The following is a 19,570-nucleotide window of genomic DNA, read 5'->3' on the forward strand; positions in this document are numbered from 1 at the left end:
CAGATTATCACCTACTCTCCTCTCCTTTAGGCGCACCCTGAAAACCCATCTCTTCAAGGAAGCCTACCCCACCCCCTGCTAACTTGCCGACCTCCTCCACCCTCCTACAACTCCATCCCCCACAGCTATCTCCTCCTGTGCCACCATCCCCTTTCTCCTAGATTGTAAGCTCGAAAGAGCAGGGCCCTCGATCCCCTCATGTTTTGCATTGTATTGGTATTGTTCTGTCACATGTTCTGTCCCCCTTTGTAATGTACAGCTGAGCGAACTATTGGCGCTTTATAAATACTGTATAATAATAATAATAATAATGGGGCTGAAAGACACAGCCAGTAATAATCACCCAACAGAAATTATAAACCCTTTTTACTGAAAACAGAAAGCATTTTACAGTATGTGTCCTAACTATAGAGATTTCCTGCACTAAAAATATTATTTGTGGACATAGACCACAAATAATAACCTACCAGATGATCTATCCCTTTCCCACTCAATGCAATACTAAAAAAATACATTTTGGCAGGCGTTGGGCTCTAAATTGAAACTCCAGACAAATGTAAATACCTCCATATACTCCATATTTATTCTGGTAAAAATGAGTGCAGTTATTTTTAAGCAGTGTCCTGTGTAATTATTGTAAATGATTGTAAATCCTTCTTCATGCACTAGTCATATATTTTAAATGATTCTAATAGCGGGAGTGTCTACATGCATGAGCTGCTGTAATGAGAGTAAGAAGAGATTGGTGTTTAGCCCAACATCTGCAGTTCTGCTATTCTCATCCCACATTCTGGGACAGTGTTGGGGTGATGCACAGAGAATCAAGGCATGCACAAGACACACCTCATGGTGCAGAGTTGAGACTCTAGTTGTAAATGATTGCAAATGGATGCATTAGTCATTATGAATGATTGAAGTTCTTTTATATTTTTTATTATTATAGTTGAATAGGCGGAAACTCAGAATCTACCTGGTTTCCCGAGACCCCTATTTGGTCAATAAGAAATTTATACATTAATATTCATGTATTGTATTCTTTTTCTTAAATTATTTTGATCAAGTTTGTTTAAAGGATATGTTCGCCTTTGGTAACATGTTACACCGACTTAACATGTTACCAAAGAACACCTGCCCACACCCCTCCATTCCTCCACTGTGACAGCGGGCAAGGGATCTTCTCACAACTTCTGTCACAACTGTAAAAAAAAAAAAAAAATGCGGCTGTGCGGGGGTGTTTCGTTTACACGTGGCATCATTTATTCACAGAGTTTTATGAATGAAAGAACTAAAAGTATCGTCAGCCATTGTGGCAGACAATGAACTGAAAGGGCGCTGGTGAGTGCTCCCATAGTTCATTGATCATCCTGCTCTCCAGTAACTGTCTGCCTTGGAAGTAGTACCCGGGAAGTAGAGGCAGACAGCTACACTGAGATCCTGCAAGAGCCTGATATCTGCTGATCATGGGTGCAATGCTCTGCAGGCTTCAAAATAAATGAATGCGCTTTTTTCTGTTTTTTTGTTGTTTTTTAAGGTGAACATAGCCTTTAAATAAAAGCATACATTTACAAACGCATAGTAAGTTATCTCTGTGGAATGAGAGTATGTATAACACTTTTTATAGTATACAATTAAAAAAAAATGAATCTTAACAGGAAATATAATCCAGAAAGAGATTAGAAATAATTCTACATAGGCACTCACCAATTACTAACTTGGGAGGGGTTGTTTTTTTCCCTCAATAGGGCAGGAAGTAGGCCTGCTGTCCTGGAAGGTTAGTAGAAATGCTGTTACCGGTAAGTCTAACGGTTGGTTTTCTCCTATTACCTTCCAGGATGGCACACCTGAGAGGATAAGCAAGTAACCACAGGCTTACCTTAGGGTGGGACCACGGCCTGCAGCACCTTCCGGCCGAAGGCTAAGTCTTGACGCGACAGCACTTCAATCCGGTAAGGTTTCAAGAAGGTGTCTTGACTGGACTAGGTGGCTGCAGTGCGAATCTGTTCCCAGGAGGCCCCTGCTTTTACCGCCCAGGATGTGGCCATAGCCCTGCTTGAATGAGCTTTTACCTTTGCTGGTGCAGGAAACTGAACTCTCATAAGCTAAGGCAATAGTTTGTCTGATCCACCTGGAGAACAAAGCCATAGAGGCTTGAAATCCCTTCCTTGGTCCAGCAGAAGAAATTAGCAGATGGTCGGACCTCCTAAGATCTTTGGCCCTATGCAGATAAGTGAGGAGACCCCTCCGCACATCACGCCTGGAATTTCTCTTCTTTTGCATTCCTGGGATTATCACAGAAGGAAGGCAAAGTTCTTTCCTGTGTCCTATTAGATAACGTCATGTACGTCGGATCTGGTCTAAGGGTGACCCTATCTGGCAGGATCAACAAAAAGGGTTCTTTGACCGACAAATTTTGTAGGTCTCCAACTCTTCTAGCCATGGTGATAGCCAACAAAAAAGATAATTTTAATGTCAAAAACTTAAAGGGAACCTCCACTATTGGTTAAAAAAGGTGTTTCAATAAGGCTTCTAGCACTCTGGTCAGATCCCACGGTGGAAACCTCTCTTTTGTAGCTGGGGTAATTCTTTCCCTGACCACCAAAAACCATTTAACTAAAGGCTGTCTAGCTAATCTAGCATCAAGAAAAATTGAAACTGCAGCAATTTGTACTTGAAGGGTGCTAACTGCCACCCCTCTCTCAACACCATCCCGGAGAGACTCCAGGATTATAAGAAAAGAAGAAGAGGATACCTGTTTCCGTTTGCACCATGAACAAAAGATTTTCTATAACTCTGTCCGAACAACCCTTATCCTTTATGATCTGGCACTCGCTAGTGCCGTCAATTGGAAGAACTTCAGCTTGGGGTGAAGCACCGGTCCCTGAAGAAGATCTGGAAGGATTGGAAAGCCTCCAAGGGTCCTCCATGCCAGCCTGAACCGCAAGATCTGTGACAAGGCATCTAGGCCATTTGTGTGTGTCTCTCCTCTCTTCTCCTCCTCCCTCCCTCCTCTCCTTGTCCCTTTTTTATATGAACCGCTGCTAGGGAAAGAACCTTTCCTTCGGCCCAACCCAGGATCTCCTTGGCTAGGTCCAGAAAATGTCTGGATCTGGTTCCACCCTAATGGTTCAGGTAGGCCACCGTGGTGGCATTGTTGGAGCTGACCTAAACCTCCCTGCTTGAGATACAGTTCTCTAATGTCTTCAGGGCTTCGCCTACTGCTATTCTGGAGTTGGACGAAGACTGGAAAATTGCCTTGCCCCAAGGACCTTGGGCTTTGGCATCATCCAAGTGAGCACCCCACCCCCAGGAGCTTGCATCTGTGACCACTTTTAGGGGTCCTGCCTTCCTGCAGACTGCTGGGGGTTACCCACCATTCTGGCGAGGGTTTTATCTGTGGAGTGAGGACAAACATTTTTGTCCAGAGATTTTTTTCTTCATGTCCCAGAAGGACAGAAGGAAGGACTGCAGGTCTTTTGAGTGAAATTGTGCCCACACTATGGCTGGGAATGGCTGTCTACATCAGACCCAGCACCCTCAAGACCTCCCTTGGGGAGCTTAAAGGAGACTTATCAAGTCGCTCACTGGCAGGACTATCTTCTGCACTTTGTCTCTCAGTAGAAAGAGAGTTTTTGAGCTCTTGTGTCCCTAAAAAGGTTTTGACGTGCTCCAGAGAGGATTTCTCTATCCAGCCTAGAGACTCCAGGCTGGTGATCACCCTCCCTGTATCTGCCTTCACCTGGACAGCAGAGGGACCAAAGATTAGAAGACCATCTAAATAGGGAATCAGGGATATCCCCTGAAGGTGCAGGAGTGCCACTGCTTCAGCTAGGATTTTTGTAAAAATCCTTGGACTGGCTGCTAGTCCAAAAGGAAGGATAGCAGGGAGCCTTCAAAGGGGAGACCACATAGTTTACCTTTCGAAGTTAAGGCTCCTTCCCATACTTTTAACCAAGATAGCTCTTCTGGTTGAATTAATGAGTGCGGCTGTTTTAGCTGGGGCTTTAAAGGCTTAGACCGCTTAGCATCTGAGAGGGAATCTAGCACTTCATCTGACTTGGCCCCCTGCGACAGGTGTTTGGTCAGCCTTTCTATCCACAAGTCTATTTCTGGCAATGCAGGTTGCTGCCAGAGCTGGGGCCATGGCAGATGTGTTAGCTTCCCATGCCTTCCTTAATGCTCCCTGAATCCTCGAAGGAGAGATCAGACCTCTTGGTAACTTGTGACATCGCAGCATCCAACCTCGGAATCTTAAATATTCTATCGTCCTCCTCCTCTTTAAAGGGGAACCTTCTTTTCCAAGTATTAGGTCTGACCATTCTCCTTTCAGGATCCTTCCATTCTTTGTAGGATTAAATCCTTTAGGGATTGGTGGAAGGGGAGCACCCCTGCATGGGCTTTAACTAGGCCCCTATACATTGTGTCCTGTGCTGAGGTCTCTCTGGAGGTTTCTGGGATTTATTTGGTGGCGTAAACCACCTGAAGGAGGCCCTCCAAGTCCTCCAGCAGAAAGAAGTGCATGCCAGGTTTCATCTCCTCACCTGCCTCACTACCCAAATCTAGGTCCACCTCCCCTGAACTGTGGTCTGATTTAGGCTGACTATCCAGCTCTCCCTTACACTCCTCTTCATCCCTGGTTTGGGCTGGAAGAAGCATCTGGGAAGACGGGAGGAATAAACTGGGGCCCCCTCTGGAATTAAGGCTTTCCTATGAGGGCAGCCCTTACTTAGAGGTTACCTCCTCTTGGCCTGAGCCCTGCAGGTGTGCCACCGAGGTTCGAAAAGACTGGATGGTGGCTACCATCTCCACTTGCATAGAGGCTAGGAAATCTTTCATCAAGCCTGAAGCCTCTTTCCCTGCTTGCTTGTTAATGCATCTATAGCAAAACGGTTTAGGATGGGACTTAGCTAGCTTCTCCCCACAATAACCACATTTCCTAGAGGTGCAAGAGCCCCCTGTGGCAGGTGTACACCCAGAGATGGACGCGGTTCAACCATTTTGGCTTCAACCTCCATCTTGGCGAAGGGGTTAACCATCCTGACAAACATATTTCCCCCTCATTCTCCCCCTTCCCTCTCTGAGAGGCACAATGACATTTGGCCAGTGTGTGTGTGTATGTGTTAGGAGTGTCACAGGAGGCCAAAGCCCAGCAGGGGGCAAGGAGCTATAAAAGCTGGGGCCTTGCTGTCCAAAGAACCTGTGCCATTTAACACCTCGTAAAAAGATAACACCGTCTTCCCAGAAATTCAAAAGACATTGAACCAGATAACCTTTTAAAAAAACAATTTTTCCCCTATGTCTCCTATCTTGGAATATGGGAGACTTACATAAAAACCAGGCATATCATCAGATTGGCCAAGAGGAGACAAACATTTTGATAGGTCACTCTCCGTGGTTGGAATACATAGGAAAGCAGAAAAGTAGATCTTGTGAACCATTCAGTGTAGAATTTCATATTTAATATCTAATCCATCCTCAGAAGTGTCCGCATAATAATCTACTCACGAGTGGAGTGTCACTTATACATATGGAAAGTTATGAGCCAAAGTATGAGCTATATGAGATTTTGGCTCTAGTTTAGGCCTACGCCCAGATGATCCCTCCCTACACGGGGTATTGGTCCTTGACTTCAGAAACACCCCCTGCTGGGGAACTACAAATTGGGTTGTTAGGCCTAAGAAAAGTTAAGTTGAAGAATTCTCCCATTTTAACATCATTACCACCTGGGGAGACCCATGCCCTTTCTCTCTGAAACTTGATCTGCAAACCCAAGGCTGATTGGCAAGTACTTTAACCCTTTAACCTTCTTTCTGTTACCTCTTTGCTGTGCTGTTGTTCTATATTTATATAGATATATTGGTTACATCTTTTTCTGTAAATATTTTTATTGCACCCGTTTGACCTTTTAGTAATAAATCTTTCCTTTTGAAAGTGTTGAACTGTTTCTATAGCTCTTTATTGTAATTTACGAATTTCTGCCTCTAAAAAGAGCGCTACTGTGTTTGTTTTAACCCTCTGTATAACCGGCCTGCGGTGACCGTGCTATACCGACGATTATCTCAACCTTTATAGTGTTATAGCTGATATTGCTGAGTTTCCTCTTTCTCTGTACAAAAAGGAGGTGGTGGCAGTGTGAAGGGTTAATTGCATAATTAACCTGACCCAGTAACAATCGCTCAGGCTGCCGGTACATAGATTGTGGTCCAATTAGCTGGAAAATCGTTGTGCAGGGTACAGCTGGGTGTGGCATTGTTACGCACGTGACATCACGGTTTTAGATTGGCTAGTCCTTCGGTCACGAGTTTGGTGAGAAGGGCTGATTCTGACGCCGCGATCGTCACATATTGGTGACGGCGATCATGCGTCCGTCACACCCCCGGGTACAGAAAGAGGTCTATCAGATGCCTCCTGGGTTCCACTTGGGGATTCAGAAAGAGAAAACAGGAACACCAATTGCTTAGTCTCTCTCTCTCTTATTATCACCCTCCAGGGCTTTAACATATAGGTCACTAGGGGAGGTGGGGATTGGGGTAACCACTCGGTCTGACCAGGCTGACCCGACATGATCCATGTGAACGTGTCCCATAGGAAATCATATTAAATGGTCTGTAGTGTGTTTCTGCGAAACCCTGCGGAAATTGCTTAGGTGTGAACCTAGACTTAGGATTTCCCTTCAGGAGTATCTTGCCAGAAATTACTTTTTTTTTTTTTTTTCAGGGGATGCCTAAAATCTGACTTGTACCTTCTGGGAAAACCAGTGAGCCAATCACACAAGCAGGAAATGATATTGCTGGGGGGGGAGGGCGTTCTGTACACATTTTTTGTACAGAGCACCTCCCAGGTATCCATATTGCAATGCATTTTACAGAAAAATAGAGCTGCTGATTGAATAGGAATAGCAGAAGGCTCTGTCTCCCATCAAGTGTAGGTAAGTAGGGGACACACACAGCAGACCAGCATTTGAGGAGCGGAAGTTGTGAGAGAGGAGTAAGTGGATCAAAGTTCATACAGATAATGGGGTGCCAAGCCATGAAGAGCTTTAAAGGCAAAGCAAGAGGATCTTAAAGTGTTACTAAACCCAGGACCCTGCATTCACTATATCTGGTCTCCCACAGTACACACAACGTGGAAATGCAGTTATTTTAGTAAATATAAACTGCTAAGACTGGGAGGCAGCACAGTGCTGGATGGAGGGCAGGAGCTGCCCCAGTGAACTGATTGGGTGCTAGGATGCAGACGATTCTAGCAACCAATCATGGGTTGACAGGAAAAAGTTGTGCAACTCCACCCCTTCATCCAAAACTGCCCTGCCTCCAGATGTCAGCTGTAGACCTGCCTTGCCTCCCACCCTGTGTAACGTAGGACTGGGAGGGGGCTATGTCCCTGCTGAAGGACTGGGGAAGGGGGGAGAAGCTGTGGGTGATATGAAGGGGGTCTGGAGACTGCAATATGAAAGGGGGTAAATACAGAAATGTGAAGGAGGGTGATATTAAAGGGGGTTGGGCACTGCAGTGTGAAGGAGGCTGATATAAAAAGGGGATGAGGAAAAGAATGTGAACGGGGAGTGATATGAAGGAGGGGCCCAAGGACAGGAATGTGAAGGGGGGCCAAGGTTAGCAATGTAAAGGGGGCTGAGGACTGTAATGTGAAGGGGAACTGATGTCAAGTTTGCAAATGTGATGCAAAGGGGGCAGGATGTTTATGTGAAAGGGGGCTGTGATATAACGGGGGGGGGGGGGGTTGTGATGTACAGGGGGGACTGAGAACACTGATTGGAATAGTCAGGATCTGAGGCTAGGTTCACATCATTATGTTCTGCATTCTGCGTGTAGACCGCCCATTCATTTCAGTGGGCTGCCCTATATGCAGACACACACAAAAAGAAGTCCCTGACCCTTATTTTAAATTGTTCTATACCAAGCCACATTGTGCTGTGGCACCATGCGGTTTGGCATTTGTGAAAACACGCTGCATTTGCCAATGCACAGAGGTGCATTAAGAATCAAACTTGATTCAGACCTCTGCAGGGTGAAAATGTTACTTACTGGACCTCCATGAATTTTAATTCAATGCCCCACGTCTAGTAGCATGCAACTGTATCTCACTCTAGATCCACAAGGTGGCGCTGATAGATTTACATTTTCAGACCATATGCTGTATGCATGTTTTGTATATACAAGTGCATTTGAACTACTACAGTGATTGTAATAGTATTCACCAGTTCACAACAGCAACTGAGAATATGTAGACTTGGTAATTTAATAACCAGAGGAACATGATATGTTAGGCAACCAGTTTTGGTGTAGAGGGATCTGATTTAGAAAACCTGGACATACAGTTCTTCATTTGAGACAGAGGAAGGTGGGGTCAAATTTGAAATACTTGTCTTGTTCTAGACAGAATATTTCTTTTTCCTGAGCATACACCTAAGGCTACGCTTTCACTGATGTGTTTTTGCCAGCCCAGGGGCTAGTAGTATGATTGAAGCACTTTCTAAACTTTCATATATTCAAGCTACACTTTAGTCAAACATGAAATTCTTTCATTTATGGTTACAATGTAACCTCTGACAAACAGATTATTTATATCCATCTATGTACTGTATGATGACTGTGTATTCTACTGCAAAGTGCTGCAGAATATGATGGCACAATTATAGATATAAGATGTAAGCATATCCAGGCAGTCCTTGTGGCCAGCTCCCTTCTTTGCAAATTTCCTAGGTTCCCATTTCCCAGGTTGCAATCCCTCCTGGAGGCACTGTGAAATGCCTGCTGAATCTGGTTGTGGATTACATAACACTGAAACTGAGTGAATTTAAAGCAGTTCACTGATTTACTTTACTTGGTAGAAACAGAACTCCATTTGTAGAAACAAAACAAATTATGCTGAAAAGATCTCAGGGCTTTACTGCCAGGTCAGTGTGTTTTACCTGCTCACAAAATGAATGCTTAAACTCGCATCATAATTACCTGTATAATACAATAGCTTAAAGTGTTACTAAACCCAGGACCCTGCTTTCACTATATTTGGTCTCCCACAGTACACCACACATGGAAATGCAATTAATTTAGTAAATATAAACTGCTGGATACCTTTTCTCATCAGAAGTTAGAGTAGTCTTGTGACTTATATCAGTGTCCAGCAGAGCACTGGTTACAGCTTGTAGGAGGAGTTTCATTCTCCTGTAGCAGGATGTAGCACCTCTGTCTGTAGAGTGCTGCTTGGCACAGTGCTGATCACATGCACTCTCCCAAGAAAAAACAAAACTCTCTAGCAATACACACCCACCAAACTGAGCATGTGCAGCTTGCCCCCAAGCCTCTGTTCTATCAGGAGATATTTGGGAGACACTGGAAGAAGGTGAGGATCAGTGAAGACAGGATCAACATCCTTTTTACACAATATGGAGGAATAACCCCTTCGGTTTCACAGTGAATATAACAAGCATGCTTACTGCATATACAGACTGATTTTACTGTTGTGGGTTTAGTAACACTTTAAAGGAGAAGCACAGCCAAAGTGTTTTTGGATGTACTTCTCCTGTGGATCACAGGAGTACAGTTCATTCTGCTGTTCGTTTTCAGCTGACAGCGGACTAAAGTCCGCTGTCAACTGATGTCACTCAGCTAGTCAAGGCTGCGGAAAGATCCCGACTTCAAAGTCAGGATCCACCCCAGAGTCTGGAGTGGCACCTGGCTCAGCCTCTCAGCGAATTGCTGAGAACCTGAGCCAGCCACTGCTGCAGAACTAGGTTAGTTACAAGGTAAACTAGAGGGTAACCTAGGGTCCAATTTCATACTCTTGCAGTAAACCAAGGGGTTAATGCAATTAGTCTTTCCATGTCAAAGTGGCGTGTCTGCCATTAGACTTGGGAAGATTCACATGTAGTTTTTTGTTATGTAATGTGGCCATTAAAGGGATGGGGGAAGAGACAAGGCTGGTACCTTGCCTAGGGCCCCAGTCTGCCTTATTCTGTCTCATTCTCTGTTTGTTCTCATAACCATTGTCTTTGAGATGGAAAATTCTGAAATTTCACAACGTTACTGTTGTCACCATAACATGAGTTGAGAAGTCTTCCAATAGAGACACCTGTCCTGGTGACAAGAGGGGATCAGTTTGGAAAACATTCTTCTCACTTCCTGTTGTGTCTTCGGGAGAGAAAGTAAAGGGAAATTTCCCCAGTGAGGCTCAGGTAGTAAAAAAAAATTGAATCCCCTGACAGAAGTTTTAATCATTCTCTTGCTCTGTCCAAAACTAAAACAATGGATTTGGTTTTAAATATATGTTAAAATGTAGTGGCAATTGCATAACTGCTGGTTTCAAATTCCATTTTAGAGCTGCAAACTTTTGACATCTTGCTAAACCATCTTGACAATGTTTTATTTGTAATATAACGTGTGTAGGCCAGTTATTTACAGTATTATAAAGAACAGTTATCACCAGCATGCATACTGTTTGATCTCTCTCTATTGTGTTTTTTTTTTCCTTTACAGTGGTGATAGACAGTTGTGCATGCAGGAATCTGTTCTCTACTCAATCAATACCTCTACAAATATCCCTCAGATGGTAACAGAAACAGTGCAGTTGGTTAACACCAATGTGTTCTGTGTTCAAACAACAAACTGTGAGTACCTTCTAATTTAGATATGTACAATAAAAGGGAATCAACTATTTTGGTACCTGATTTTGACTCTAGATGACTTGCTTGTTCGTTTTATTTATTATAAATTGACTGGGTTATGCACACACCTTGTTTTAGGGATGAGTTGATCGAACATTGCACTTTCAAATTTTCATATTCCCGGACATCTTGAATATGCATGTTTTATAATGCATCATCTGCAAGAGATTGAGTGAATTGGCACGTTAAATCTGATTGCTCTTCAAAGATCATTGTTTAATTGCTGCATCACGTATCGCTGTTAGGTTCCTATAGTGAGGAACAAAACTACAGAATTTAGGAGTCAACATTAATATGGATGTGATGGTGTCAGTAACAATGATTGTAACCAATGTAGCATGGCATTCACTTTTTTTTTTTTGTACAGTCGTGGTTTTTTAGTATGACAGGGCAGCAGATTTGCAAGATTGTTCCTATCCTATTCGTCGAAGAAGAATACAGAGTCTGAATTTCCCCCTTAAGTGGGGTACACACTATGAGGAAATTGGATGAACGATCATCCGATTTTTCCACAAAGGTGATTATCATGATGTAACTGACAATGGTATTAACTTGTACAAAAATTGATGGCTTACATAGGCAAGTGTTATTTCTTTTGTACAATTTCTATGTTTGTTGCCATCCTCCAGATCGTTCTTTGCTTCTGAGCATGCGCGTTTTTTTTTTTTTCTCTATTCGAGTATTACTGTACTGAGCGAAAATTGAACGTGGTGTTCATATACGCTTAAACATGTTCTAGCTTGCACCTTCATATTTTATTTATTTTTTTTTCTCTGAACAGTCGAAATCGGCTGTCAAATGCTAATGAACAGATATTCGACTGATCGTTCCTCGTACGGAATTTTTCTTTTTCGATTTTCTTATGGTGTGTACCCAGCTTAAGTTCCAGTCTGATTGTAGAGAATGCATGTTCAAAATGATAATATAGAAGGTTCAATAGTTTAGAAGGAAAGCATAATAAATAGTGGTCATGTATCTCAAATAAAATGCTTACCTTAAAAGTAAGATAAATAAATCATACATCTGTATGTTGGACATCTAGAAAATGGCTACTGGAAGCGGAAGTGTTTTATAATAATTGTGGTGATTGGCTTTTGGGTGTTTGGCTTCCCTTTTCCTTTCAGCCCAGAAATGTGCATCCCAGTACAGGATATCACTAAACAGAGGCGGCATTGGGCAGAGAACCCAGAAATTCCAAGCTCCGCCTCTCCAGAGACATGCAAAGAGGGAGGAAGGACAGGGGGCAGTGGTGAAATATGCAGTGGAAGAGTTGCTAGCTGGCTGAAAGGTTCAAGCGGGATCACCGCACAGACACTTTAGCATAAAGAGTAGAGAGCACCAAATAGTCCAGTTTTGAATATACCCTGTAAGGTATAGAGTGCTCTAGTAATTTGTGCCCACATGACACTGACTGTCAATCAAAGGGCTTTAGACCATCCGGAGCCTCAAATCCCAAGCTGGGTATCTCATGTTGCTGAGTAGGTGCTATAGCCCTAATGTAAAGTGATGGGTACCTACGAAGCAACAACCATACAAATCAAACAATGTTACCCTCCAGTAGACCCTTATAGCTACCCCACTAGGGCAATTGTGTGTGTGTGTGTGTGTGTGTGTGTGTGTGTGTGTGTGTGTGTGTGTGCGTACACATCCAGTGTCGCTCCACTTCCTTAAACTGAACCTCTCCAAAACCGAGTTTCTTGTCTTCCCCCCCAGCCCGGACCCCATCCCCCGTTGACTTCTCCATCATGTCCAACAACACCACCATCAAACCCACCCCGCAGGCCAGAGTACTTGGTGTCATTCTGGACTCCAACCTATCTTTCCAGCCCCAAGTCCAATCTTTAACAAACTCATGCAGACTTTACCTCCGCAACATCGCCAAAATACACGTGTTCCTAACTCCAGAAACCACTAAACAGCTCATCCACTCCCTGATCATATCACGACTCGATTACTGCAACTCCCTCCTCACTGGCCTGCCTCGCCGCTGGCTATCCCCGCTTCAGTCAATCCTGAATACGGCTGCCAGACTCATTCACCTTTCCAACCGCTCCGTTTCCGCCACCCCCCTCTGCCAATCCCTCCACTGGCTTCCGATTGCGCAACGGATCAAATTCAAAATCCTAACACTGACGTACAAAGCTGTCCACCATACTGCCAACCTTAAATCCAAGTACCACCCAGCACGCACACTCCGCTCCTCACAAGACCTCTCTCTCTCTAGTTCCCTGGTCTCCTCCTCCCATGCCCAGGACTTCTCCAGGGTGTCACCCATCCTCTGGAACTCCCTGCCTCAACCCATCAGATTGTCACCTACTCTCCTCTCCTTTAGGCGCACCCTGAAAACCCACTTCTTCAGGGAAGCCTACCCCACCCCCTGCTAACTTGCCGACCTCCTCCACTCTTCCTACCACTCCATCCCTCACAGCTTTCTCCTCCTGTGCCACCATCCCCTCCCTCCTAGATTGTAAGCTCGAAAGAGCAGGGCCCTCGATCCTCTCATGTTTTGCATTGTATTGTTACTGTTCTGTCACATGTTCTGTCCCCCTTTGTAATGTACAGCGCTCAGCGAACTATTGGCGCTTTATAAATACTGTATAATAATAATCTACATCTCGCTTGGGTTTATATATTGGGGGATCATTAAAGTAGGCTGCTCTTATAATAAAAAGTTACCCATCAAGTTGCCTGTTTTAGGCAGAAATGACCCAGCCATGGTCACTTGGAAACAGTGTAAACCTCCACTGCTATATAGCAATTAGAGATACAATAGCTTGTGTAACAAAGGTATTGCAAACATCCACATATAGACCATGCAAGTATCCAATACCCCTCAAAAGTTGCAAACTTCGTAGTGAAGCACGGTGGATATAAGCTAGCATGTAGGAGCTTTCTATACAGAGGTATAGACTTCAGTGTCCCAGTGGTTTGCGCTAACCTCATATAACATATGGTGAAAAAAAAAAATACGCACACACTGTTAGTTTATTAATAAAGTCCCTTCTAGTTTGCTTTCTGCATTTCAATGGACTGAACAGGTGTACATAGTCTGTTAATATACCAGTGTGAGAATTGCTCAAAGCCCAGAGAGTGGCTCTGCCATATAACAGATCCACTTGCAGTATGAAAACTATCATCACATTCATGAATCCACTCCCATCCAGGATGGGTGCTGCAGTTCAATGGGCTGAACAGGTGTTCATAGACTAATTATGAATCCGTGTGTTGGGCAATTGCTCAAAGCCCAGGGTGTGGTTGTGCCATATACCAAATCCTCATGCAGTTGCAGAGCTATCCACACTTACTATATGTTTAACTGTAAAGGTAAAAGTTCCACACTATGGTTGTAGTAGTTTCTAAACTCTTTGGTTGTGTGTAGTCAAGCAATGGACAATAGCCTTCATAAGGCTGGCATATGAATGTCTGTTGTTGAATCCAAAGTGAGTGGATGGCTGTGCACTTTCATGGCCCTATTCGCCTCAGAGAGCATGTGATATGCTGCTGCTGGATGGAAATGTAGATGGACTAGAGGCCGCCACACAAATGCTAAAGGATCTGTGGCTGTGTTATCCAATATGCTCAAGGTGGGAGGAATCGCATGAGGCGGCTGCCCAATGGCTGCTGCTGCCATGCTGGCTGTACACATAGTCCCTGGACGGCAGATGCTGGTAGGGACTAGTGCTCTGACATGCTATGAATCTGATCAGCCAGTTTTGCCAAGCATAGGCATAGCTTATCTTCTTCAGGAATTCAATGTGTTGGCATAAAGGAGGAAAAAAAAACTAGAGTGTGTTTTTTTTTTTTTTTTTTTTTGTTTTTTTTTTCTCATTTGGACAGGTTCAAAAATGAGTAGTGACAATAAGAAACAAATCTGTGAAAATGTTAGTGTACCTCTACACTAGTGACCAGTAAAAAAAGTACCTCCTTTTATATTAATGGTCTGTTGAAAAGTAATTCCTCACATTGGTAGTCAGTAAAGAAGGAACCAGTTCCAATTGATGTCAGTAGAAAATTGCCCCCTTACATTGATGGTCAGTGTAAGCAGGTGATTGATGTCCACCTTTGCTTACAACTGGAGGGACGTTCAGGTTCTGCAGAACTCTGGTTGAGAAGGGCTGTCCTAGAGCTTAGAACTGGCTTCACTGCCTGGAGCTACTGTGCGCTTTTAAACAATCTGAGCTAGATATGAGATGCTCGAGCAGAAAAGAATAGAATTGAGCTCTGTAGTGGAAGTAGCTTGTCTTTTAAGTGCTACATCACATAACTGTCATACATTTTAAAATGACACGGATCAATATATAATTAAGCATTAGAAAAACAAATGTCTCAATAGTAATAATAAAGTATTATTTTAATATGCTTTTTGATCCATTTTTTAATAAGCTATATTTATTGAGTATCTTCTAAAATGCCTTCATATAAATATGCTACATTTGAACTCCTGCCACTTTCCTCTTTTCATGTATGCAATACCTAAAAGAGGGGAAATGGTGGAAAATGTAGTGTCTGTCATCCATTGGGAGATGATTCAATTTCCTATATATAGTACCTTCTAGGAAATTGATTGCTGGCTTGTTGGAGGCATTTACACCCATTAAAGCGCAAATCCAAATATTGCTTTCTTTTTAGTATCTGTGTTTCCTGTCTCTCCTAGGTTTTTCTGACTGCTTCCTGAATTCTGTATTGATTTGTCCATTACTATCTTTGTTTAGGTAACGCCTTTGTGCCTTCAAGCTTTGCCACTGAGCATTACCTTCCCTAATTAATTTTGATTCTCGTGGTTAGATAATTAAAATTCACATGTATTTTAAAATCTAGTATTTTAAGGGAAGAATCCCCAGTTTACAAGGTTATACATATGTAGCTGGTAATATTTTTGTACAGAAGGGGTAATAGAAAGCTGTATTTGTTGGCATAGTATGTGTTTTTATTATTATTATTACAGGTGCTTATATAGCGCCATCAATTTACACAACACTTTACATGAATCTATTGTACATTCACATCAGTTCCTAACCCTCAAGGAGCGTACAATCTAAGGTCCCCTAACTCAAATTCATACATACACATACTAGGGCCAATTTAGACAGGAGCCAATTAACCGACCAGCATGTCTTTGGAGTGTGGTAGAAAACTGGAGTACCCTGAGAAAATCCACGCAGGCACAGGGAGAACATGCAAACTCCAGGCAGGTGGTACCGTGGGTGGGATTCAAACCTACAACCCTAATACTGCCAGGTGGAAATGCTAATCATTTAACCACTTTTTCTGAGCTATGTTATCAAAATTAAAGTGGTTGTAAACTCTTTCATATACCTGATGAAGTGACTGGCCTTAGGTAATACACAGAAATGGAACAGATCCTCCCACAAAGGTTATACATGTTTATCTGCAGTCTTCTCTGTTTAAAGTCCGGAAGGTATAAACTTTGTCTGCGCTTTTAAAAAACTGGGTGGGGAGCTGAAATTACAAACTGCAGAGCTCAGTGAGGAGAGCTCTGAGAGCTAATTGGAGGGAAGGGTCACTCCCCCATCACACAATACATAGAGCTGAGACTATCAGTCACAGGTCGTGTGCTGGAGGTCCCTCCCCTGTCCCCTTTTTTTTCTCTTGGTGTCAGGAAAACCTTTCAGAAGTGAATCATGCTGAAAGCAGAGGAATGGGGCAGCAGACAAATAGCACTTAGAGCTCTGGATTGACACACTATAGAGGTATATGCTTTGTTCATATTTCATTTCTGAGGTTTACAACCACTTGAGGTCCTACTATGTTAAAATGTAGAGAAAGCAAATATCAGCCTTTCCTAATATCACTATAATGTGCTGTCTGGTGACCCCAAGGTTGTTAGCAATTTCTGTTCTCTCTTTCATTTTAATTTGTATAAACAAACTTTGAGAGTACCGGCCTTTAAAACATACGATTTTATTATAGACTGCCTCATTCGGTTATAATTATTGTTATCATACTCACCATTGTCATTGTTTAGGTTGCTATTGACGTTTTATTTCACTTAGTCATGCTGTACTTCTTACTGGAGAACTATCATTATGCTCCTGTTTGCTTCTCTTTTTATCTATTTATTTTTTATACGTAGTATTAAGGCAGTAAAATGGAAGTTTCCATCAGGGATACAGGATGGTTGTTGATGTTTTTGTTATTCCCAATCCTGTTTTGTGCTCCAGCATGAACTTTTGTTAACCTTGCTGGTTATAGATTAGATTCCCTCAGGAAAATATTCTGCTTCTCGTTTTTTCTGTAATCTTTTGTGTAGTGCCTTATTTATCTTGTAAAGTGCCGTGACCAAATAGAAAATAAAGATCATTCCATGGATTTAAAATCTAAGACTCAATAAATAAATCCTATTTGCAGAGATGACACTGGTCCTGTGGAACTTTTTTTTCTTTTTCATAAAAGCCAGACTGCCTCCCACACCTTTTTTAATCACATAAATAGTATTTACATAATATTTCATTGTAAGATAGTCTGGATGTTATTCCCATGCTTTAGATGCAAGGGCTGTCAAAGTAAATATTGTTTTTAAGTCCAGTTCTAACTTTTCATGACTTGTAGTAATTTACTCTACTTTTGTTCCCAATTCTTGCCCCTTGGCAATTGATCCTCTATCATTCCTTTTAAAGCCCAACTCCAGTCAATTTTTTTTTCCTTTTTTTTTAACAGATTGGGGAGGAAGCCAAACCTTGATATTATTTTTATTTGCAGTTTGTGTCCCCTTTAATGTAATTAGAACTGTATCTTCATGTCCCAGGGACAACCACTCCCTTCATTTCTGTTCTGCTCCTACAAATACAGAAATATTGTGAAATTGCTTCACAGGCTCATAGACGGCAATATAAACTCCATCCAAAATGGACTTAAAGCCCAACTCCGGGCAACAATCGGTTTTTACCAGGATATAGTAAAATACTTAAATCTGATCCCTAGGTTTAATTTACCTTCTGAATAGCTCGCTCGGACCAAGGTGGTCCAGCCTCTACTACATACAGTATACAGCACTCTGTGTCTGGCAGCAGGATGGGAACTTCTGCCCAACCACCCCGGGAAAAATTAAAAAGTTGGGCAGGGGGCTGTTCAGCCATTCAGAGTAAGTGGTCTCTTTTTTTTTTTTTTTTTGCATTTATACACAGCTTCCATTGAATGGCTAAGGGTGCTCAGCCCATCTCGATTTTGTTCCAGGAGTGGGACAGGAAGTTCTCACACAGCGCTAAGACTCCATACAGTTTAAACAATGGACACCGCCGCGGCAACTGTTAGTGAAGACAAGTAGTTTGTTTGGACCAGCTTAAAGTTAAATAAAACCTGGAGATCAGCTTTAAAATTGTTGTAAACCCTTACATATATCCAGTGAAGTTACTGGCCTCAGGTGATACACAGAGATGAAACAAATCTTCCTACATAAGTAGTAACTGTTTATCTGCAGTCTTCTGTTCAGCCATTCAAAGTCAAGAATTTATAAAGCTTTTCTAAGCTGTCAAAAAAATGGGGGATGGAGAGCTGAAATTACACACTGCAGAGCTCATTGAGAAGAGCTCTGAGAGCTGAGTGGAGGGAAAGGACACACTTCCTTCACACAGGAACAGAGCTGAGGCTGTCAATCACAGGCTGTGTGCTGAAGAATGAAGCTGTGAACAGAAATTACACTTAGTGCTATGGATTGAGACAAGTACACACTACAGGGGATATTTTGTGTTCCTATTTCATGTCTGAGGTTTACAAACGCTTTAACTGTACTCCAAATACTTTGTTTACTTTAAAGGCTTTAGAGATTTTTCTTCTTTTCAGTCTCTGCTTTTATTTTCGCCTTTCCACAGAGCTACTTGGAGTGTTCTTGGTGTAGGGTATACTGAAAGGTTGCCTTGGCGAAGCTTGAGAGAGATCAGATTGGCCAAATATGTGAGACTGCCCTAGAAATCTATGGGTAACTTTGAAAAAAGGTTTACTATGGCCCCCTTGATTGATTGGGTAGTGTGGATACCTTTACAAAATAAAGAGGTTGCTACTGGGTCTATTTTACCGTTTCTTGCATCCAGGACCTGCCGTGGGTGCACAGCTCCTGTAATATGACGATAACCATAGATGTTTATTCTTTGTAAGAATTTCCTCTAATATAGTTGTATTTGATTAGTATGCCTATCTGTTTTTCCTTCCTATAGACCAGCCAGCTTTGTCCTATATAACTCCAGATGAACCAACCGTGGCAAACTTTGACCGTTTACTTGGAGAGTTTGGTGGAAATCAGTTTAATGCTAAAACTAATACTGTACAAAATGCTGTTGGCTCTGCTCAAGCCCGTAACCTATCTCGATATGAGGTAAGATTTGTCTCTTCCTGACTAGAATTAAAGTGTTACTAAATCCAGGACCCTGCATTCACTATATCCAGTCTCCCACAGTACACAGAGCATGGAAATGCAATTGTTTTAGTAAATCTAAACTGCCAAATACCTTTTCTCATCAGCAGTTAGAGGCAGTCTTGTGACTTCTACCAGTGTCCATCCAAGCATTGGTTAATCTTGTAGAAGGAGTTTTCATTCACCTCTGACTAACTGCCCTATAAGGCTGCATAACCCCTGATCCTCTGTCTGGACAGCGCTGATTGGCCGTGTGCTCATTACAAAAAAAAAAACCTCTCAAGCAATAGACGCCAAACAGAGCATGTGCAGACTTGCCACTGCTGCTCTAACTATGGCAGCTGGATTGGGGACAACAAAATAGGGGGATCAAGCAGCCTTTTTAGACAGAGGATTAACCCCTGTCCACAGTGAGTATTACAAGCATATACAGACTGATTGTACTGTTGTGGGTTTAGTAACACTTTAATAGATTTTTATCAGTAATTAGCTTGGTATATCCAGTACAGTGCAAAATTTTC

At 42.6% G+C, this 19,570-nt stretch overlaps 1 protein-coding gene across 3 annotated transcripts in view; it reads left to right on the forward strand.

Moving 5' to 3' along the window:
- TCTN1 (tectonic family member 1) overlaps positions 1 to 19,570 on the forward strand; it is a 71,275-nt gene that overhangs the window by 8,254 nt on the left and 43,451 nt on the right. For all 3 annotated transcript variants that reach the window (XR_016312633.1, XM_089676723.1, XM_089676709.1), the window contains exons 3-4: positions 10,494 to 10,624; positions 18,853 to 19,010. Coding sequence is in view for 2 of the 3 variants with exons in the window: in XM_089676723.1 (XP_089532849.1) it covers positions 10,494 to 10,624; positions 18,853 to 19,010 (289 nt within the window). In the remaining variant the exon portion in view is untranslated. The remainder of the gene's footprint in view (positions 1 to 10,493; positions 10,625 to 18,852; positions 19,011 to 19,570) is intronic.

The sequence above is a fragment of the Staurois parvus genome, unplaced genomic scaffold (assembly GCF_062004578.1).
Source record: "Staurois parvus isolate SC_StPar_1 unplaced genomic scaffold, SC_StPar_1.0 ptg000014l, whole genome shotgun sequence".
In the NCBI taxonomy this organism is placed as follows: Eukaryota; Metazoa; Chordata; class Amphibia; order Anura; family Ranidae; genus Staurois; species Staurois parvus.